General features: G+C 38.5%; 1 protein-coding gene across 4 annotated transcripts in view; it reads left to right on the top strand.

Annotated features, from left to right (window-relative positions):
* Window positions 1-23,815, top strand: part of ZNF804A (zinc finger protein 804A) — a 165,740-nt gene that overhangs the window by 17,457 nt on the left and 124,468 nt on the right. Inside the window, exon 1 of one of the 4 annotated variants that reach the window (XM_057420234.1) lies at window positions 17,952-17,997. The exons of the other annotated variants lie outside the window; for them this stretch is intronic. Within the exon in view, the coding sequence (XP_057276217.1) occupies window positions 17,968-17,997 (30 nt within the window). The 5' untranslated portion in view covers window positions 17,952-17,967. Of the gene's footprint in view, window positions 1-17,951; window positions 17,998-23,815 lie in introns of those variants that run through there. 4 annotated transcript variants of the gene reach the window in all.

Raw genomic sequence — 23,815 nt, 5'->3', positions numbered from 1 at the left:
GGGTGTGATATGCATGGTGGTGATGGGACAGGTGAACCAGATCACTTCTGGAGAAAATGAAACTCCCCACCCTGGGCTACCAAAATACAGGTTAAGCCATATGTCTGCATATAATGTAGATTGAGCTATTTCCATAATCATCATTTTAATATAAAATATGAAAGTGTAATTAGATATTACAGTTAGACTGTTTCATTTGCAGTGTATGAGGTGATAAAGCAAGGCAAGAAGACAGTATTTCCAATTTGTGTATCATTTGCTTGCATGCAAACATCCCCTCTTGCACAGATGCTCACAAAATTTCTTCCCCATGTGGCTGGCCATGTTTGTTTTACCAAGTAAGGAGACAGAAGTAAAGCACGTCTTTAGAGCAAGAGCATCAAAACTCCAGTGTGTGCATTGGGTGGACTTGAGGGCTTTTTCTGCCTCCTAGCTCTGATCTCCTGTGGTGGACTAAAAATCCATTAGTAAAGAAATGCATTAGGAAAGTCCTTGAGTACATCTTGCAGTTTCACCTGTGTGCTCCAGGACTTCTCCATAGTGTGTGTCACATCACAGTAAATGAGAGTGGTTGGGATGTCCAGAGGCACAGTCTTTGGGAACTGAAGTACTAATGCAGACACATCTGCTCATATACTCACTTCCGTCAAACATTTACTAGAATTATATTCAGTTTTTTTTTTTCAGGTGAGAGATAAAAGTATAGGGGAGGTTAATGCTATGTTTATGAAAGCCCATGTTTTTACTGTTTTTATTAATTTTCTCCAGCAGAATATTCATGTGTCCCTTGAAATTAATTGGTCTGCTCATCATTAAAATCAGTGAAGATACCATTTAAGTAAAAACCAACAAACTAAGATTACAAGAAAAGTTCAAGCTCTTTCTGAGTGTTACAGGGCTGAATCAGTGCCATGTCCCTGTCAGTGTCTGATTGGAGAAAACCTCACTGACAGACCCTGTTTCTTTTGTGATCCCAAGAGTGCGATTAAGATGCAAACGAGGCCAACGGTAATCGATCTGTCGGTTTATTATGAAAGGACAATTATTATAAAAATGGAAATTATTGTAATTAAGGAAATAGCAATATGACAAATTGGAAAAAAAATTGAAAAGAAGCAAGGATTCAGAGTGCAGAGAGAGAGAGACAGTCAACACCGTGGATCCAGCAGTGTCCCAGGGATCTGTCGTCATTGTTGGTGGGAGCCCTCCAGGGTCCATAGTCAGTATCGGAGGTGGTGAAAGTCCTTCAGAGTTTGTAGTCATTATCAGAGCAGAGTATCCCCAGTTGTCAGAGGTGAGTGTCCTTTTGAAGGTGCACTTATGGAGTTGTCCCCTTGAAGGTACCCTATGGGGTGTGTCCTTCATGGAGTAGTCCTCATGGAGTAGTCCTCATGGAGTGGTCCTCATGGCAATGTCTCTTTTGGTGATTACCTTTTCCCTCATTTATAATGAGTTGGGGGGAGTACCTCTGCTCTTCATGTCATGTACTACATGCTCCTGGTGGACCAGTTTTGCTTGTCTTGCAGCTAGCTCTTCAACTGTAGGTGTCTGCAACAGTTCTTGGGATAATGGGCAGACCCCAGTCCTCAAGATAATGGACAGAAGAGTCTTATCTCAGCTCTTCCCACCCATCTCTTAGGCAATGAGTATTGGAGTCTTGTCTCAACAACTCCTGCCCATCTCTGAGACAATGGTCAGTGGAATCCTGTCTCAGCTTCTCACACCAGTCTTTGAGGCAATGGATTGGTGGAATCCCATCTCAACTTCTCATAGCAATCTTTGAGACAATGAACAGTGGAATCTGATTTCAGGTCAGTCTCTCACAGTCCCTCCATCTGTTTTCCCCTTGGATTGCTCCTTTATGTCTTCTTTGGGAGTAAGAGTATCAGTGGAATAAGCTATACCTTTGCTATCTCCCCCCACACATTCTCCATTTTTTCTCTCAATGATTGCATCTTTAAGTAGCTTATCCTTTATATTTCACAAAACAAAACTGGTGATTTTTGCATCATGTACATTTAATTCTAGTTTCTTTCAATTTAGGATTTTGTCAACCAGGCCAGGAAAACAAGGTACAATATTTGGAAAAGTTATTTAAAAATAGTTAAAACCTTATATACTCTCATCTGACACCAGGCAGAATTTGCTGCAGAAGTTCAGTAATGAAGTAAAATCAAGTGCCATGCTTCATATATGGAAGAGTAGCTTGGCACCAGTGCAGCAGTTACCCTCTTGCATCTCTTAAGCAGTTGGTCCTATATCACTGTGTCAAAATAACTTAGTGCTTCTGCTCAGCCTTCCCTAGTCACCTTGCTTAGATCCAGACCGCTGAAAGAGCATGGGGGAAAACTGATCTAGCTTAAGGATTTAAAAAAATATAAATTGGAGACAGTTCTGTTCTGTTCTGTTCTGTCTCTCTGTGATGGGGACTCTGGTGGACATCTCAGGATGTCTGGAAAGCTTGTTTGCTCTTGCTGTGTCTTGTGCTGGTAATATGGCAGTCCCCTGCGGTGGGACAAGGCCAAAACTCTCTTGTCTGCAGAGCTCCTGATGTGGCCAAAGGAGTGAGTATTACCTTTCTGCTGTGCAATACTGTTTCTGAGAGTCTCCTCACTTTTGTAACCTGAACAGCAAAGGCTTCTCATCCAGGCTGGTGGCAAAATGCCTGTTGAGCTTAATGTTGGAGCTCCTTTTGTGCAGTGTTAAATGTATGAGAATTTTTTTGCCTGATTATGTAAAATATGTGCAATTTTTTTCAGTAGAGATGAAATGTGTACTACATGAACTTTTGGAACATCATTGCTCACTACTGGTGCAGCTGAGATGTATATAAAGCTGAGTTGTATATAAAAGGCTACAATAATTGTTAGAATATTCATGTTTTATACATAAGAGATTTATATTTGTGAAAATGAGGAAGTCTAATATATCTGTAGATTCCTGACTTTTTCAAAGAAAAGCAGTAAGTGGCCGAGTGTGCTCTGGGTATATAAAGTATTTTGCACAGAGTTTAAATTATACCATGTTCCAATGAAATGAGATACAGGCAGGTCACTTATCTTTTCACTTGTGTATGTTCTAGATTACAAGGTAGCTAGGTTGGTAGTGTATTTTCCTGTTGTTACGGATCTATAACCTGAGCTGACATGTCTCCTTAACAACTGGACGTAATAGCCCTAAATGGGGTGACTGCTACCAGCTTGTGCTGGGTCCTTCTGTTCAGCTGGCATTTTGCCCACCTAGAAATTGTTCAATAAAAACTGAGTTGAATATATGGGCATGTAGTGGTATTTTTAAAATCCCTACCAACTACCTTCCTTATTTTACCTCCAACATTTACTGTTGTTCATTTGCTCAATAATATTATCTGTGTTGGTAAAGTTAAGGGGAAATATATAATGGATTTTCTCAGTTGTAAAGAAGTGTGGTGGAGCTAATTTTCAAATAGATGGTATAAGGTAAAAGAATAATATGCAGATTTTGACCTGAACTTGAAGTTTAATAGTGGCGTAGCTAAAAACAGTCACTTATGAACCAATAATGCAGATAGAGGAGGGAAAAATATTGAGTTTTGAGAATGTCACATGAGCTATAATTGCAGGTCTTGCTCATTCTTTAAAAACAGCTAAACCAAACTCAAAACCCAACTCTTAAGTCCTTTTGGCTTCAGTAAATATTGTGTGGGGCATAAATCCACATTTCCAGTGTGAAGCCATGGGTAATGCTTTATATTTCAGAATAACTGAATAAAAGTATGACTACTCATCCCTTTTTTTGCAACTTGGTTTAGGTGTTCTGAAAACCTGGGGCTTGGGGCTTTTTTCACCTTTTCTGTTTCTAGTTTTAGATTTTGATGGAAAAAGATTCGTGGCTGGACTCGCTTTTGCCAGGTACATCTGAGCAGGATTATTTGGCTCCTACTCAAAGAGAGCATAAGGACAAGAGCAGTTCAGCACAGCTGGGTACAGGAATAGGAAGCCAAAGCCTGGAAATAACCATTAGCCATGTCCTGGCAGGCAAGAGCAGGAATCAGATGACTCCCAGGCAGGATGGGAGGGTGTTGCAGCATCTTTGTTGCATGACATTGGTGAAACCTTGAGCTGATCTGATTTTCTTTGCCAAAAAGTCGTTTATTAAAAGTAGGGTATTTTTTGTACTTTTGTGATTCCCCTAGGAATGTCCTGTAATTGAAATAAAGTAACATTAGCATGTATCTTGAATACATCTGTTTGATGTTTAGGTTGAAAAGCAGGGGGGTGGGGTGGTAGAGGAGATAATTAGAGGAAAAGTACTCAAGTTGGTTGCTTTGTATTTTTTGATGATCTTACTTTGGAAAAAATATACAATAAGTATTTTCTTCCCTGCTGCCCTCTTCTCTCCTGCTCTCCTCTTTCATTTCAAAGATGCAAATATCTTATGAGATTTCTTTATATAGGGTTTTTTTTTCAATAATTTGAGATAATTCTCAATATAAAAGATAAGCTTTTCTACCAATTGAATGGACTTTAGTCTTCTTGACTACAAATTTTGGTTAGGGCATGCAGATACATGGAAGGTACAGGATATATTTAAGAAACAGACTGCAGCTTAATTTTCTTTGCATCTTCCTCTCTTACAAATTTAAATACCAGGAATTTATTTGAGATAATGGAAATTCACAGAACCTGAGCAGCAGCTCTGGGCACATAATCTGCAGAGTTGCCTGGGGTTTATGCAGTAAGTGCATGCAGAGGAGACAGAGCTTCCTCTTGCTCTGTGAAGTGCTGCAAAATATTTGTCTTCCTGGCTGGATGGAAGAGCAATAGAGCCCACAAGCAGGCAGGTCAGTATGAAAAACAAACAGAAATTTTCTGTTTCCCATGATGATTTAAAAGCTGCAAAGCTGTAATAAAATCATTATTATTGTACTTAGTTTCTAAACTGTGATTTCACTGTTTATTAGAGTTGAAAGGGAAGATGTTCGTGTTCTGTATCAGTTTGGTCCCTAACTCTTGACACATCTCCAGCCCAGGTGCTCACATCTATAGTCCCATGGGAACACAGGTCAGTGTTTTTTAGGGGTAGAAGAATCAAAAGTAATTATATAAAACACCAAAAACCAATACCTCTCCCTTTTCCCTCAAACAAAACAAACAAACAAACAAAAACAAAAAAAAGAACGCCAAAAAGGCCCAAACAACCAAAACCCACCATGGTCCATTACATGTTATGTTTCCAGAGGATAGTAGTGAGAAGCACGAGAGCTTGTCAGCTGGAGCATTGGAGAATTTTCCTTTTTTCCTGTGAGTGCAGGGAGGCTTGTCAGAGGGTGAGCTCTGCTTTTCCCTTCTGCTGGGGATTTTCACTTGTTTTGGCCAGTTTTGGTGTTCACAGGTCACTCCCATGGTTGGTTGGTTTTGTTTGTTTTCTCCTTCTGCTTTGTGTATGCTTTAAATAAAAAAACTATGTGGAGTTTAGGGCACATAGTGTTTATATAAATTAGCTTAAAATTATGGCACTATCTTTTTTCCCTCCCCCTATATCCCTCAGTAATTACAAGGATAGATTATTCTATCTAGAGTTTTTCCAGGCACAGTAGTTTAGTCAAGAAGGTTATTACTTTGCTCCTATTTAAAAAATCTGGTTTTGCAACTTCTACCATCGTACATTCCCTTGGGAATAAGCCTAATAAGAGAAATACAGATAAAATCGCAATGATTTTGTTGAGGTCTGCTAAGGATGGAAGTGTAATCATTAGGTATTGCTAAGATAATAGTGAATAGTTTACATTTATAACTTATTGACAGTTTACAAAGAAATCAGCCTGGAAACCACGCAATCTTAGAAATCTACTTAGCAAGTTTAAAGTATTCCAGGAAACCTGCTACATGAACATCGTTCCATTCATCCACAACAGAGAAATTTAAAATAGATATTTGTGTTTTACATTCCCATCTTTTATTCCTAAATAATTAACATATAGACATAATGAATGTGTAGACATTCACATATCTAGAATGTATAGACACCTCACAGAATTCACCTGTAGAGAATCACTAATCCTTCTGGTTTGACTACACGCATGGTCTTTCTGAGTGTTGATGTGTCTATTTAAATGCAGTTTCTTTGGAGCCCAGTAGGGATGAATAATAGACCAGAAGGTAGACATTTCCAGTCCAGGAGAATATAGGTATAGGAAAATCAACTTCGGCAAATAAACAAAATCCAGAATTTTGCTGTTGTTGGGTGGAGTATGGCACAGCTCTCTTTTTCTTTCCAATTTATGTACCCTTCCTTTGAGTTCACTGCCAAACTTAGAAAAATATTTGGATGTAGCACGGATCTTGCTCTTTATTTGAATACGAAAGGGTGTCTCAGCCAGTAGACTTTACCCTGAATCACATGTAGCCTGTCTATGTTAGCGTTAAGCTAGAGCTGCTGTTGTCTGTCTTGTCAACAGCACAAATCCAGCATAAACTCCATTTCAGATATGCTTTTGTATCTGACCTAACCCAGGCTTGAGCTCCTGAAGCAACCTGGTAGCATCCCTAAACACATGTGAATGGAGCCTTGGTTGTCTGCTCTGGATAGGATCTGTGGTGCCATTGTTAGTTTACAGAATATGTAAGGGAGTAAAGTAGAGGGTTAATTTTTTGGAAGATTGGAAGTAGGAGCTTTGTCCTTGAAGGCTCTTTTTTTCTCAGTTTATCTTCATCTGTATGTAGCCAACTAACGGATGTGATGAAGTCATAAGATATGCAGATTTTTCTGGGAACTGGGAAAGATTTTTGTGTTAGAGATCCATAATTACTCTAGTTTTATGTCCATAACTTACATGCTTACAATGTTAATAATTTTAATAATTATTTTAATAATTATAATAAAGATGTAAAGCTGGCTATGTATCTGGCTTGACATGCCTAAGATAAAATTAATGAACATTTGACCTGGGAAATAAAAGTAATGTATGTTTGGGTCTTTCTCTTCCAGTACAGAGGAAGTCTGACATGTAACAATCTTCAGTAAGCACACTATTAGTTATGTAGAGATTTAAAGGAAAACCTGACAGAGTAAAGGAAAATGAGAAAAGTGTTAAGCAGGATCATTTTTTTTTCTTGGAAATCCAGTTACTTCTGTTAAAACACACACCACACTGGGGCAGCAGTTAGCAATCATAGGTTGTCTGAGCTCCAGTCTCATATCACAAGTGTTATGTATTTGGCATTCTTGAGGAGATTAGCAATTGATTACGATTGCCTTCGTGTGGTTTCTTTAGAGACAAACTCAGTTGTATGCGTCTTCTGATTTGGATTAAGTAGCAGCTGTTAACTGCTTGGGTTGGTGTGTATGAAGAGGAAAAAAGGTTAAAGAAGAAACGTGTTGCCAACTGATGCTCCTGTCTGCATCTTCGCCTCTAGTGTTCTCATACACATTTTGAAAAGCATTTTGTAACTATACATGTAGTAAATTAGCCATGTTTGCTTATCCACTGATGACACCTCTGTGTTTAAGTTGGCCCTTTCCCTACCTTTTTGGTTTCCTGATGTCAAAAAGGTGATTTTCTCACTATAACCTGTGGTTGGAACGGGGTTACAGGCATTAAAAATTTATTTTAGCCCTCCTGCCCCCATATTGTTTTCAGGGATACAAAATCCTCTTGGTGACAGCTGTGGGCTTCCTTGCATTGAATGTTTAGATCAAATGTGGCAGGAACCTGGTAGATGGTTAATGTACTGTAGGCTCTAAAGCTATCCAGATGCTCAGTCATTCCTCTTGCTTAAGTCCCAAACCTCACTGAGAAAGAGCCAGGGTATTATATGGTGTATATAATATATGCAAGAGTGTTGCATACATATTTTTTCATTACTATTTTTAGCCAGGGTTAGCATTCTGTTAGACTGATAAAGTATTTATTTGAGATTAACCCACTATTTTGATCTTTCTAGAACTGATTTTAATGGAGAAAAGGAGATGTCGTTTCCCCAAAAAGAGCCAAGAGCAGATTACAGGCCTTTACAGTGTGGTAGATGACTTGCTACAAGAAAAACTTCTATAATATTATTTAAATAATTTAAATAATTGCATAAGAAAAAAAAAGACTTGCGTGAAGTATTTTGCAACATGTGCTTTCTGTCTTAAGCATGCAAACCCAGGCTCCTGAGCATTCTGCGTGGGATTTACATGTGAATTGATAGAGTTCATTAGGTACCTAATGACTGCTTCAGGTTTGGGTCCTTATATTTTACAGTAACTGTTATCCTCTGTAGATCTAATGTTTTAACTTGAAATATAGTGTGACAAATCCCATTAAGGTGACAATTTTGTTATAATCTGTGATAATTCCTTTTGGAAACTTCATAATTACCCCTGATGTTTTCTCAGCTGATAGGTTTGGTCATGCAGTGGAAGTAAATAAGGTTGATAAAGGAGTGAAAATGAGTGACAGTCTGAAAGTTCACATGTAAAGTATGCTTGGAGTGTCTGTAGACGGAAGACGGGTATCTTTTGAGTGATGAGGCTCTACTAAGCCTCCTGATAACCAGAGGGAAAGTAACCTACTGTTCTTTTTCCAGTTTTGGAAAGGCAGCGCTACACTTGCTGTCTGTGGTCTTGGTTTGGTACTTGTACATCTTCTTCCGATGTACATGGCTGTGTATGTCATTGGCCTGAAATGGTGACTTCTGGTATAGGTCTGTCACAGAGAGGAGACAAGTAATTTCATATTTCCGTATATCAAGTTCTGATTTTTGTACATATACATTGTGTTTGTGGCAAAGAGCCAGGAAGAAGTCTGACCTAGTAGAACTAAAGCATCTGGCTAGAATGTTATTGAGAAGAATGTAGTGCAAACACAGGAAAAAATGTAGTAATACAGGTAAACTAATTAATCTCTGCATGTCTTGGTGAGAGGCCCAACTTATTTCTAATAAAATTTATGTTTTTTTCAAGGTAGAAATTCTTCTGAACTGTCAGCCTGTAGGTATGTCTGACAAAACCTATATATTACATGGGCGCATTGAACAGGTTTTGGCCTCAAAATATTGAGACTATGTACTGCATTTACCAGACTTGGTGCTGAAGATGGAATAATAGTGATATTGAAGTCAATAAATAAATAAATACATACATGCACACATCAGCAGAATTAGTATTATCTCTAAAAGTATGTAACATAATTGGCTACTAGTAGGTGATGCGGCTATTTCTATTAAAAATCATTTAAATAGCCTTTAAGTGACTGCCGAAAATCTTGTACTAAGTAAGGATGAGTTATCCATTCCTGGTTGTAATTACAGAGAGAATTACAGCATATTTTTTCAGTCCAATAGCCACATACATTGGCCATTGATTATCATTTATCTGTACGTACTCTGTGTGTGCTTGTGTGTATATAAAATATATCTAGGTGTATATGTATGTATATGTCTGTTATTTAAATATGTGCAGGTTTCCTGCTCAACTTCTAAAATTCAGTTCCTTCGTTTAGGTCCACTAAACTATTTGCACAAATACATGTATTTCTGTCAGCCTACCAACATATTGGTACATGTATTCTGTCAGCCTTATTTCGTATGTGTCAAGCCCTTTAAAAATATAGTAATGCTGGGAGGAAAACTTCCTCATTGCTTTTAAGCCAGGACTGTCAGTAAGCTACAGTTACATTGAAATGACTAAGGTATTTATTCTTCCTGCTAAATGTGACTTTCTTTTTTCCTAATGAAAATAAATCAGACAGAAAAACGTCTCTGCTCATCCAATGGTTATATAACATTTTAACATTTAATTTTCTGCTGCTGTAAGTCCTTAGCGGTGACCTTCAGACTGTCTGATGCACTGTGAACAATAGAAATAGTGTGTGTGCTAAATTTTGTTTTTTTTTCCTGTGAGTTTTATATATCGGCAGTGGCGTTGTGTGCAGATGGTATGGGTTAAGATGTATTTCCGGGATGCAGTGGTTTAAAGGTGGGAGTGGTAGAGGTTAGTGGGGAAAGGGTGAAGAGGTGCATGGGTGGTTTAATGTTATTCTAAAACTACTGACTTGTGAAGGGAAAGTCTTTTTTTTCCCTAATCAGCCAATTAATTTTTTTCATTGTTTGTATGGAGACTTACCAGCAGTAGGTAGGAAGCGCCAAATAATGAACAGATCTTCATAAAAATAGGTTTACAAGCAGTTATTACTGAGTATGGATGGCTCTGGCCAAGCCTTCCACCCAGTGCTCTGGAACTGAAAGGTCCCTTAGAAACTTGAGATGTGCAGAGAAATATTTCCAAGTCCAACTGTTTCTAAGTCCAAAGGCCACTATTTAAACTGGTAACAGCATATTCATAATGAATGTCTCTTGTTCATCCTTGGATATTCGTCCTCCTTCGATGGATAAGGAGCTCCTGAGGAAAATTCAAATGAAAAAAGAGGCTTATAATAAGTGGAAGCAAGGACAGGCGGCCTGGGAAGAATACAGAGATGTTGTCCGGGAAGCTAGGGACCAGGTTAGGAAAGGTAAGGCCCAGTTAGAATTAAACTTGGCTAGTGGTATTAAGGATAACAGGAAGGGATTCTACAGGTACATAGCAAATAAGAAACAGACAAGGGAAAACATAGACCCCCTCAGGAAGCTCTCGGGAGAACTGGCTACACAGGATTTGGAGAAGGCTGAGGTTCTGAATGACTTCTTTGCCTCAGTCTTCACTGCAAAGGCTCTGACCACACCACCCAAGTCTTGGAAGGCAGATACAGGGACTATGAGAATGAAGACCTTGTGCCCACTGTAGGAGAGGAACTGGTTCGAGACCATCTTAAAAATCTGAACGTGCACAAGTCCATGGGTCCTGATGAGATCCATCTGCAGGTCCTGAAGGAGCTGGTGAATGAAGTTGCTAAGCCACTGGCCATCATATTTGAGAAATCATGGCAGTCAGGTGAAGTTCCCGACAACTGGAAAAACGGAAATATAACCCCCATTTTCAAGAAGGGGAAAATGGGTGACCCAGGGAACTACAGACCAGTCAGTCTCATCTCTGTGCCTGGCAAAATCTTGGAGCAGATTCTCCTGGAAGGCATGCACATGAAAAACAACAAGGTGCTTGGTGACAGCTAGCATGGCTTCACTAAGGGGAAATCCTGCCTGACCAATCTGGTGGCCTTCTATGATTGAGCTACAGAACTGATGGACAGGGGTAGAGCAGTTGATGTCATCTACGTGGACTTGTGTAAAGCATTCGACACTGTCCCACATGACATCCTTGTCTCTAAATTGGAGAGACATCAATTTGATGGATGGAATACTCGGTGGATAAAGAACTGGCTGGATGGCCGCACGCAAAGAGTTGTGGTCAATGGCTCAATGTCTGGTTTCTTATGGTTTAGTGTGAGGTGTCCCTGCCCATGGCAGGGGGGTCGGAACTAGATGATCTTAAGGTCCTTTCCAACCCAAACTATTCTATGATTCTATGATTCTATGATCCTATTGCTCTTAGGGTAAGTCTTTTAGAAATAAATCCAAAGCTCCAGCAAGTTCCTCTGTAAAGTCCCTTTATTTTTTTCAGGGTTTTGTGTTCACCATCTATTTTTGAAACTTAATATCTATTAACACTGATGTTTTAATTGTGTTTTTATTTTTTTCCCTTTAATGGGGTTAGCAGTTCTGTGTCTGGGGCTCTCTAGGTGTTTTCATAACTCTCTCTCTGCAGCATAGCTCAGTAGCATCTGCTGCTGCCTGTGGCAACTTCTGATAGTCAGTGGTCTTTTTTTCCCCTTTGCACTAAATTCTTAGGTATGTGTGTATTAGGTCAAACTATTTTGCCGAACAAATCTTCCAGGAGTCTGTATATGTCGAAGTGATGCTAAACTGATAATTTAGGAAAAGATGTCAGTCTGCTGCATTTTTATATGGAAGCTTCTTAAGAAAAAAAAAACATAACCATGTTCATGATGTTTATTCAAGTGTTTTTTTACTGGTGGATGAGATATTGAACATGAGTTGACAATGTGTACTTGCAGCCCAGGTGGCCAGTTGTACCTAGGGCTGCATCCAAAGGAGCTTGGCCAAAGGTCAAGGGAGGTGATTCTACTCCTCTGTTCTGCTCTGATGAGACCCCACCTGCAGTCCTGTGTCCATTTCTGGAGTCCTCAGTATAAGAAAGGCATGGACCTATTGGAGACAATGCAGAGGAGGACCACAAAAATGATCAGAGGAATGGAGCACCTCTCCTATGAAGGAAGGCTGAGAGGGTTGGGATTGCTTTGCCCGGAGAAGAGAAGCCTCAAGGGAGACGTTATTGCAGCCTTTCAGTACTTAAAAGGGGCCTATAAGAAAGATGGGAAAATGCAGCAGGATGGGGGTGATGGTTTTAAACGAAAAGAGGGGAGATTCAGGCTGGATGTGAGGACAAAATTGTTTATAATGAGGCTGGTAAAGCACTGGTGCAGGTTGCCCAGAGAGGTGGTGGATGCCCCATCCCTGGAGACATTCCAGGCCAGGCTGAATGTGGTTATAAGCAACCTGATCTAGTTGAAGATGTCCCTGCTAATTGCACGGGGGCTGGACTAGATTACCTTTGAAGGTCCCTTCCAACACAAACTATTCTATGATTTTCCCTCTTAATTTGAAGAGGCAATATCTTTCATATGCCCTCCGTCTTTCTCATGCTCTCACATTCACTCTCACATACTATTTAATTCCTACGGCCTTCCTGATGTTAATGTGTGGTGCTCCAAGTCTATTTAGATGGTAGAAGTTCAACAGAAGATTTTGTGGTAGACTTGTTTGGTTTTCAGTTTGAGAACTGTTTGCTGATGGGACCTGGATTTTAGTCTCTTACCTGCATGAACTAAAATTTTACTCTTAGTAAAGTTCCATTGTAATTATTGGGACATCTTCTAAAAAAACAAATGGCCAGGATTACCAGAATAGTATTCAGCATCTTCCCGAGAGTTTTTTCCTTTTCTGATTTGCTCAACTGTAGGAGTTTCTTAAATCTTCTTACCAAAATCTCCCCATTCTTAGCGAAAGGGAGGCAAGCTGTTGGTAAAAGAACATCTGCTGTGGAATATGCCTGTTCGGTTAGGGGAAAGGCTTTAAAACATATAGCTTCACTATTACTCCTCAGTTCTGAATCATGGTTTGGTACTGCTGTTGCTAATAAAAAGGAGGAGAAAGATAAAAAAAAAAAAAAAGGCTTTTTTTTCTGAAAATGCATTTGAGTGGGTTTGGTAGTTGTTCTTTTTTTTTTATATATATATATTTTATGGGATTTCCTGTGTGCCAATGACAATACACAATTGAAAGAGTGGTTTTGTTATACTGTCACGGATATTTACAATTAAGATTGGAGTTTTTGGCTGTGGAATTTTATGGCTGGCATTGGGAAGCACAAAATGACTGTGGTTTTGAGTGATTACCTTTGAGTTGATTGTATTATTTTCAGAAGAAGCAGTAAATGTTACCTTTCTGGGGAAGTGAGCAGGTCTTCAAGAGCTGATCTTGTCATTACTGCCCATATTTTAATGTCTGACAAATATCCAGGCTGCTTTGTGTGCATAGAGGAGCTGGATGAAACAGAATGGTGTGCTTCTCTTTCCATTTCAGTTCTTTTCTTCATGCTACTTTTTCCTATGAAGCTATCAGTGAAATGGACAATGTAGTTATTGTGCCTGTGCCAAAAGTGTCTTAAATACTGTCCATGCAGTTTGGAGGAAGGGGAACAGGCACCCTAAAACTTCCCAGGAGCAAGATTTCAAGTTATCAATTGAAAACTTATAGTTCGACCTCTGAGCAACTCAAAACCAATCTCAAAACACTTATCCACAATTTTGAACAAACTTCTGGTCTGCCCCATGGAAGAGCAGGTGGTTCAGCATCATTCATTGCTTTCCAGGAAAATGGTATCTGCCCTCTCAGTCCTGATTTGCATCACTGCAAATCACTGGCACCACTTGCACCCCACCGAAGCCTGCACTGAGGATGCTTCTTACAGCAGTGAATTGATGTGAGCCCTTCTTTAATGGGGAGGTTATTGTATTTAGTGCCATTATGTTTCATTAAAGGACTTCAGATAATCTGAAATGCAGGAATATTCTCCATTAGGTAAACGGTGAGTTTGTGACCTTTGTATTGCTCAGTTCTGTAGTCTTATTTATTCCAGCCACATTAATAGGTTTGCAGGGCTATATGCCTCTGAAGCTGAATTGCATTTGAAAAGTTTCAGGCTTGTGAGTAAGTGAGGACAAATTTTAGGACTTGGGAAGTATTTACTCATTTCAAGGCTAGATGTAGTAGTGTTATTATTACTATGAGTGTTGCCCAGGGCAAAATTCTTACTGTTCTTTCCAACTTCCAAAATGTTTAGATTCATAAATGTAAATATATGAATGGTCCCTTGTTTATTTATTTATTTATTTTTTAAGGAACTGTTTCCTGTTTTACTGGCTGTCTTTAATCATAGAATCATAGAATGATTAGGGTTGAAAAGGACCTTAGGATCTTTAAAACACATTGCATGGTGCAAACTTCAGATTCTTTTAATATGTACCTAGTTTTAAGTTAATTAAAGTTATGGTATATTTACTTGTGTAACTACTGATCAGGTAACTAAACGGACATTAGCAGCAGTAAAAGTGGTAGACAGCACTCCAGGGGTGTTTTGCGTCACGTGTGGCTCTCCAGCGCAGATTATAGAGGCACCTCCTTGGTGTTGGTTGCTAAGAAGCTGCCTTGTTCTTTGAGGAGTCAGCCAGCGAGTGCTGTACATGGTTCCAATTCAGCTGGGGTGAAACTTGCAGAGAATAAATACTGCTTCTGTGAGCAGCTAGTTTTCTGAGGCCTATGAAATGTGACAGTATTCTCCTTAGCTGATAAATTGCAGTGTAGCAGGAAGGATGCTATAATGAGTATTGATTTCTTTTGTGCATAGAACTAATTTTGCTCCAGCTTGTGAATTGCCTTCATGAGCTGACGATCCATTAAGGATCACTTTGTGTGTCTCTTCCTTCATTGCTGCTTCTTTTACTGCTTTCTGCTTTACTGCCTTTAAAATACGTTGTCAAGGCAAAAATAAAATAGGTAAAGAAGAAACTGTAACGGGAGCAAAGCAATTTGTCTCCTGCTAAATTACTTTATTGCAAAAAATATTTTACTAGGAGACTATCTACAAAGACAATTTCAGGGAGATAAACATATTATATTGGAATTATTTTATAATAGTGTAACCTACCTAATGGTTGTAATTCTGTGTCACAAAATTATGTCACAAAATAAAGCACCTTTTACTGTGATACTGTGGAGGTTTTTTTTAAGTCTGAAGACCTAAAATTCCAGTTCTATGTGGACATAATTTATTCTTGTCTATTCTGCATGGCCAGTCAGTGCCTCATATTATGAATATGGGCCAGTAATACCTTCACAGATGCAGTGCTTGGTTTGGTTCATATCCAGGAGGGCTGTTTATTCTTATTCTGAGTAAGCAGGCAAGCACTCTGTTTCTCTATATTAATTTGTTTGCTTTTTCAAGAAAGTAGATAAGGTCTGTGACACAAGTGCATTAGTAATAAAAAAGTAATATTTTGCAAGAAAATTTGGTATTTTCCTTACTTATGTAATTTTATTGACTCAGTTTGCATATTTCCATTGTAGGAAAGGTTGTAATTAAAAATTCCTAGAGAAGGCTGTTGACTATAAGGCTAGCAGCAATAAGTTGTATTATTTTAGTCACTAATAATTTTTTTTATTCATAATAACTTCCCATGTGTCTTTGTTTTGTATCCTTTTCATGTCATTTTGTTTGGCATTGGGCAAGTTGTATCCTCCCACAAGTCTGCTACTATCAGTCTCTTGAGCTGAGGGATAGATACTGAATGTATGCACAGTGGTTTGTGACCTAGTGGTGGAGAGCTCTGCTGAAGAGATGGGCTGTATTTTTAGGAAACAGATGTTGCTCTTCACAGCTGCTTTTAAAAAACACCACTAAAATGTCCTGTGGCTATTAAAATTTATTTCAGTGTAGTTAGTTGCACAAGCAGGGTGGCATTCACATTGCAGAATTTTTCTCTTTTTTTCTGCCACTTGGACATTTGTTTGAGGGTCTGATTCATCTGAATCCTGCAGCTTCTGGCAGATCCTGAGTTACCCTGCCAGGAATCTCAACCCTGGTTCCTTCCGGGGGTTCTGTGGTAGACAGTAGCTTCATTAATCGCATCTCAGCTCTCATGCAAATGCTTTGCTATTTCTACCCGAGAGTGACTCTAAATACATGAGCAAAGTTGTTCTTTATGAGCGGTTGGCCAGACTCTTGATACTTGCTTTTTTTTCTCCCCACCTCTTCTTCCTTACACTTATGCTTTTAACCTTGTCTGTGACCTACAGTATTATATCCCCACACTTGTGTTGCATTGCCTTGGACCAGTGTCCTGAGGAGAAATGTTCGAGTCAATATTTATTTTTAAAAACAGTAATAATTGAGGTCATTAAACATCTTTTGGAAACTTGTCTGATGCTTGGTTTCCTTGGAAGACCATGGCAAGGGTACAGAAGTAAAAGGAATGTGTGTTTTCTCTAAAATGCATGATGCCTGTGGGGTGCACTACATCCTTCAGCCCCATCTCAAGGATGAATTGGATAAGGCTGCTCAATTCCAAGGTGAGATTTTCTGGAATAGACTTAAATTTGTCTTTCCAGTATGTCATGTAGATGAACTCAGGTTTATTAGTGAATGTAGAAGTGAATAAAATTGGTAACCGCTCCCCAAATCACACATGTGAAATCGTGAAAAATTTAGTTTTACAGAATAGTTTTATTTCAGTTGTTTTACCAACTTTACGAAGCTCTTTTTTGTTGCAAACCATGCGGTCCTCCTGATGGGATTAAACATTGTAACTACGGAACTATGGAAGTGTCTGTAACTATTGTGTGGATCCTTTGAAAATACAATTATTTTTTTTTTTTAAGACATTGAAAACAATCTCAAAGCTTGGATACTTGGATACTCTGTATAAACTCAGCAGCATATTTTCTCTATATTTGTGTTGACCTGACCTTCATTGACTGAATTTCAGGGTTTGTTTTGTTTTTTTTTTCCTTAAAAGTGCCTTTTTTTTTTTCTCTTTTTCTCTCTTTTTTTTTTTTATTTCTTATTGTCGTGGTTTAAGCCCAGCCAGTAATCCAGAACCATGCAGCTGCTCACTCACTCCCTCCCCTTCCTCCCCCTGCTCCCAGAGGGATGGGGAGGATAATCAAAAGAATGTAACTCCCACGGGTTCAGATAAAAACAGTCCAGTAACTAAGGTATAACACAAACCACTACTGCTACCACCAATAGTAATAATGATAAGGGAAATAACAAGGGAAGAGAATACAACCACTCATCACCACCCACTGACCGATACCCAGCCCGACCCGAGCAGTGATCTAGCCCTCCTGGGTAACTGCCCCCAGTTCTACATCCTGGGCATGATGTGCTGTGGTATAGAATACCTGTTTAGCTAGTTTGGGTCAAGTGTCCTGTCTCTGCTTCCTCCCAGCTTCCCCTCCTTCCTGGCAGAGCATGAGACTGAGAAAGTCCTTGGCCAGAGTAAACATTACTGAGCAGCAACTAAAAATATCGGTGTTATCAGCATTGTTCCCAGGCTGAGAGTCAAAAAACACAGTACTGCACCAGCTACTAAGAAGGAGAAAAATGACTGCTACTGCTGAACCCAGGACACTCATTCTTTGTTTCCTCCTTCTTTTTTGTTTTCTCCTTCTTTGTTTACTCCGTTTTCTCCTTCTTGTTTTCTTTTTTCTTCCTTTTTTATTTTTCCCTGGTTTTTTTTTCTTCTTTTTACCTTCCTTTTTTCTTCATTTTTTTCTTTCTTTTTTTCCTGTTTCTTTTTAATGGGGAGGACTTTTTATTTGTTTTGGGATTTATTACTTTTTTGAAGGGAGGTTGGCTTTTTTCAGTGTGTATTACAGCATTCCCTTTTTTTTATTTGTTTAGGGTCAAATCCTTGGCCAGTACATGGAACATCAAGAGACACAGAAATCAGAGGTTTGTGCTATTTCTGCATACCACTGAGTATAAGGGGGACTGGAGGCACCTGCTCCATGCTCGGGTCCTGTGTCAGCAGACACCTTGCCAATCTATTCTTATCCGTTATGGTGGTCACTGAAGCAGTCAGGCGTGAAGCTGGGATTAACGTGGTCTGTAATTCACTTGAAATCGTCTTAAGACTTTTGTGAAGGATGGTTATGAAGCAGCTGATGGTTCTCTCTCTTTGCCTCCTTTCAGCCCGAAACACTCTGGTATTTTACCCTGACGTGTTGCGTGGTGGGGATCAAACAGTGGTCAGTTTTGCAGCAGCATCCTGATGAGCACAGAGCTCTTGAAGTCAGTTTTCACCTTTGTTTTTCTGCTGGTGTGTGTTAAATATAATAGTTTCTACTGTATAAGTGTACGTATGTATTCAACACCTCAGCAATGAATCGTTTGGTATGGCTTTGGGGAACTGGATAATCTCACTACTCAAATTGGAGTTTTTACTCTGTGAACCAAATGAAATGTTAAATCCCAGGTTTTCTGATAAAGGCATAAATCTGCCATGGGTATATTGAGAGACTAGTTTTCTATTTAAAATACAGGATGAGACAGTTTGAATTTTATTCACATAGTACACAACTGTTTTAAATAAGAACAGAAAAAGAAGAAAAGGACTGCAAGATCAACATGTGAGCACAAACACTCTACTGTAAGCATAACACACACACACATAAATTCCCTGGAGGAGCACACTTTTCAAAATGCACAGGGAAAACTAACAGCCCAGCTTAGCTTTACAAAGACAGTTGGTAATAAGAAAAGCGGTAGTCTTATATTTCTTCACAATGAATAAATCTTTCCCAATAGTAAGCCAAACTGAACCTTGGCAGGCTTTTCTATGGGGTCTTCCAAAGTTGGTAGAGCCGTGGCAGAAGGAATGAGAAAAATGACTTTCATTTTAAATGAAAAATGATTGTATCTTTTACATATTTCATAGTATACAACTTGTCACACACAAAAAATCTTCTCCCTCCTTTTCTACACAGTACTCGTGTGCTGGTGCTAATGTTTGTTCCTCTGCTTACAGCAAAAATAATTTTAGCATTCAGAATGTTAGTATTCAATCAGTTGAGTTGAACAGTACTTTTGGATTTCTCATAATGCCAACAGTACTGATTTTTAGACCAGTGCCTCAGTAAATATTGCCTTCTTGTTATAAATTCTTAATTGGTTTATGGTTTAGATGATTCAAGCTCGTAACTCCTGGAACTCTTGTGTCAATTCTTGCGTATTAGTTTAATTGTTTCTCTTTAAGATAACTGAAATAAAATTCTCATTAGAAGTGTTTGGGGTTGTTTTTTGTTGTTTTTTTCTTAATCCCAATTTCTACTGTTGCCAGCTATATTTTTTCAAGGATTATGCCTCGAAAACAAATTAATCATGAAGTATCTTCTGATTTTTTTTTTCTTATCAAAATGACCATGTTTTTTTAAATTGTTATTTTCTTTAATATCTTTTTGGCTGAAGAAAAATCACTGCTGAAAGATAAAAGAAAAATAGTTTTAGTACCACGCTTGGACAAAGTAGGTCTGCTTGTGCCTTATTTTATTTGGAAGGTTTCTGAATGTTAGTCATTACAGCTCCTAACAGGCTCTTTTTAAGTTGGGAAAGACTTTGATGGTTGAACATGCCAGTGAGCTGAACATGCAAAACTGCTGTGTGTGGTATTTTGTGCCAACAACTATGAAAAGAGGTAGGAGAGAAATCTCCACAATTATTTTTGTACAAGACTAAATCCAATACCAAGCAGTGACTTTCCCCAGGCTGAACTTTATATGCCAAGAATTTAAGAAGCTAGGCTTCTTATATTCATATGGGCTTGAATCCCACAGAATTCCCATCGCAAAACAGAGGGATGTATCTTACAAGGAAGAAAACAGGAGGAACAGAGCATAGAGAGGAAGCAGAGAAATTGTATAAACTAATGTTTGCAAAGGGAAGAGTGTAATTTCACCCTAATTTTAATGAAAAGAGTACAACTTTAAGATGTTTGCAGGATGAGACAGTTGATGTGTGTCATAGTGTGAGTTTTGTTGGCCGAGACAGAAAGATGCTCAGGATAAGAGGAAGAAGGCAAATACCTGAAGCTTGTATATGGTGGGTCTAGCCAGGACAGTCTTCATCTGCGCTCAGAGTGCAATGTGTGATGGAGTCTGCTGGCAGCTGGTTGAGACAGGATGCTCTTGGGCACAATACAGGGGTGGCCTGACTGCTTTAGGATATATTGACATCATTAACATGAAATACACCTTTTAAAAATCCATCAGTTTGGTCTTGATTTAATTTAGTTTGCCTTGAGTTCACATTTCTTTTTATAATAGTAAGCTGATTGGCTGCATACATTTTTATATTCTAGTAATTCAAAATACTTTGAAGTATGTTTTAATGCCACAATACTTGAGAAAGAATGTGAAATATACATAACTAAGAAAAACATGAAATAATATGAAAACAATGATAAGGACAGACAAATGGGAGAGGGGGAGGGAAATACTACTCAAGTTGCTTTCAGCAGCAACATACTTAAAATAGGTAACTCTTGTAACCATAGCAGTTTGGACTGATTTGACTGTAAAGCAGAGAAGTTAAGTGAAGTTACTCTTCCATTTTTACAGTTTAGCATTTATAGTGAAATATTTTTATTTTATTCTGAAGATCTTAGAAGTGTTTTAGAGCTACACAGATAATTAAATTACTTTTACCCGTATGTCAGCTTAGTCTATAAAGTTGAAAGATGGGGATTACGGAAAACAGTTCTTTCAGTATTACTTCTTCAAAAGTTAGGATAGCCTTGTCAACATCAAAAATACTTATCATAGTTGTAATGCTGATTTCATGCTAAGGTGCTACTGAACTTTTTATCAGGTCTTTTATGTTTTATTATTCTGTCTTAAAAGACAGTACTTGGTCATTAAGGCATATGGTCAAGTTTTATTCTGATATAATTCTTCTGATACCAATTTTTAGTATGATAGATACATCTGGGAACTGTGTTGTAGCAGCCCAGAATGAAAGAACATGCCAGCCTTGTAACAGCCCCTTTGGGCTTTTGGCCATGTAATGCTGCTCTCTGCTTCAGTGAGGATTTTGGCTTCGATTTTTTTGGCTTAGTGACTTAATCTGGATGCAGGAGATCTGAATAGAGCTCATGAAATTATCCTTGACCTTGAGCAGGGAAGCTAAAAAAACTTTGGATGTGAACACAATTAATGGCTACATTTTTATTTATTTAAGTATCATTGTTTTGTCTTACATGTTTGGGCAAATAAACTGTGGCACATTGATGTAAAGATTAGTGGAAGAATTTTTGTCTGTTGACTTGAGGTAGCCCTATCCTGTCTGCTGCATATACTAAATATCATACTGCAGCAATATAGTTTTTCATACTTAAGTTATGCATCTTTTTAAAAAATATTAAATATACTGTAAAATAATTTAATGAGAAATTAGAAAGTTCTGTAGCTGTTTTTGTCAACCAGAGGATTTAACTGTAATCTGAAGGATGACTTGTGTTAGTTCTCACATTTTTAGCATCTATCACAAAAAAAATCTGTGTGATTGCACATAAATGTCTACTGGTAAGCATGAACCATTTTTCCCCTCTTATCTTTTTTATTTCAAAGATTTAAAAAATTATTTATGAATGTCAGGGTTTAAGCCCAGGCCATAAATCAGAACTACGCAGTCTACTCCCTCCTCCTTTTCCTCCCCCTGCTCCTGGAGGCATGGGAAGGAGAATTGAAAGAATGTAACTCCCACAGGTTGAGATAAGAACAGTCCAGTAACTAAGGTATAACACAAATCACTACTGCTACCACCAATAATAATAATGATAAGGGAAATAACAAGGGAAGAGAATACAATACCACCCACCGATACCCAGCCCTACCGAGCAGTGATCTAGCCCTTCTGGTTAACTCTCAGTTACATCCTGGGCATGATGTGTTGTGGCATTGAATACCTCTGGCTAGTTCGAGTCAGGTGTCCTGTCTCTGCTTCCTCCCAGCTTCCCCTCCTCCCTGGCAGAGCATAAGGCTCAGAAAGTCCTTGGTCAGACTAAACATTTGAGCAGTAACTAAAAACATCAGTGTTACCAGCATTGTTGTCAGGCTGAGAGTCAAAACCACAGCACTGCACCACCTACGAAGAAGGAGAAAAATGACTGCTACTGCTGAACCCTGGACAATGAAGGAAGAATAAATGTGCTAAATTTATCTTAAAAATAAGACTTAAATTGTAAGCATCTGGGAAATCATCTGTTTTGAGTGGAAAAGAGCAGAGATATAGACAGCTGTCACTTGTTTTTCTTCAAGTTTATTTTCCCAAATATTTTGGAGAGTATATTGTCATGGAGAAGTCTCTCCTATGGGGCCTCTGTAAAGGGCTCCGTTTTGCAGCCATTTTGCAAAATATTATTTGTCTCTGTGTAAGCACTGCTGAGCAGTAACAAAAACATCCCTGTGTTGTCAACACGGTTTCCAGCACAAATCCAAAACTCAGCCCCATACCAGCTGCTATGAAGAAAATAAATAAATAAAAAAGTAAAAAAAAATCTATCTTTCTCATAGAGGTTACAGAAAGTTCATTTTCTGCCAGGAGACTCAATGTGATGCCGAAGTCACTAAAAGCTGTGCTGTATCTTCTAAAGGGGAACCTGCATTTGACTCAGCTGCCCCATGGGTACTTTGCATAGACAGCTTTGGTTTCCATTTTGCCAAATCTTCTGATCTTTCTTCTCAGGCTGTGGCTTTTTTTTGGTAATGATTGTTTAAGTAAGAGACTACACAATTTACTTACGTATGCGTCCTATAGAAATGCTGTATAATAGGAAAGACATTGAAACAACAGATTGTTGTAGACCTTTGTTCAATCAGTCCAGATAATTTAATAAAGAACAAAATCCTTGATAAAATATTTCACAGGTGTTAAAGCACCCTATCAGTAATAAGGAGCCTCCCCAACAGGTGTTTAAATTCTAACAAAACAAAATTAAAAGTATTACTTACCAAAGTATAAAGCTGTGTTTTCCTGTTTTAATCTGTGTGATTTTGTTTTTAGGGTAAGTCTCCCTGCTACTTTGGGGTTGTTCTGTTCTGCTTGAGATAATCATCAAATAATAGCTAATTCAATACAATGATCAATTCTGTTGCAGATTAGTGTAGCATTCAGCAGTAAAAATAAATATCCCAAAACTGTACATACCCAAAGCACTCCTTAATTCTCATACAAATTTTGCTGAATGTTTAACAAATTTGCATGACTCATGGTCAAACCAGGATAATGAGATCTAAACACCAAGATTTAGGCTTAGGCACAAATAACATGGTGTCTCTAAATGCTTTAGGCTGCCTTACTTTAACATATGCAGCTTTTTTTAAATTTTGCAACTTCAATCCTTGGTAAATGGGATTTTAAAAGTATGGAAATTGCTTATCAGAAGAGAAGGAAGGTTTAGTTTGCTGGGTAAAGTCTTTTGGAGGTGATTCCTCAATAAAACACTGTGTTCAGCACTCTTGTGCACAGGTATCTGTCACTCAAACAGATGTCACCCCATAAACCTGAGAATATAACTCTTTTTTCCCATTCTGAGTGGATAAGTGAAGCCTTCAGGTTGATATACTCAGTGACACTTGTTTAAGTGACAGATGTTCACGTCTAGTAGTCCTCAGTGGGGAGATGACCTTGTTGTCTTAGTGGGAGTTGTGTGTCAAGTACTATAATTATACATGCAGAGACAATATATGCCTTTATGAAGGATTAAATCAATGAG

The sequence above is a fragment of the Pezoporus wallicus genome, unplaced genomic scaffold, assembly GCF_028554395.1.
Source record: "Pezoporus wallicus isolate ANWC-B61680 ecotype Strahan unplaced genomic scaffold, APGP_CSIRO_Pwel_v1 contig_6564, whole genome shotgun sequence".
NCBI lineage: Eukaryota > Metazoa > Chordata > Aves > Psittaciformes > Psittacidae > Pezoporus > Pezoporus wallicus.
Note: the sequence above shows the minus strand (reverse complement) of the source record. Positions and strands in the feature narration are given on the sequence as shown.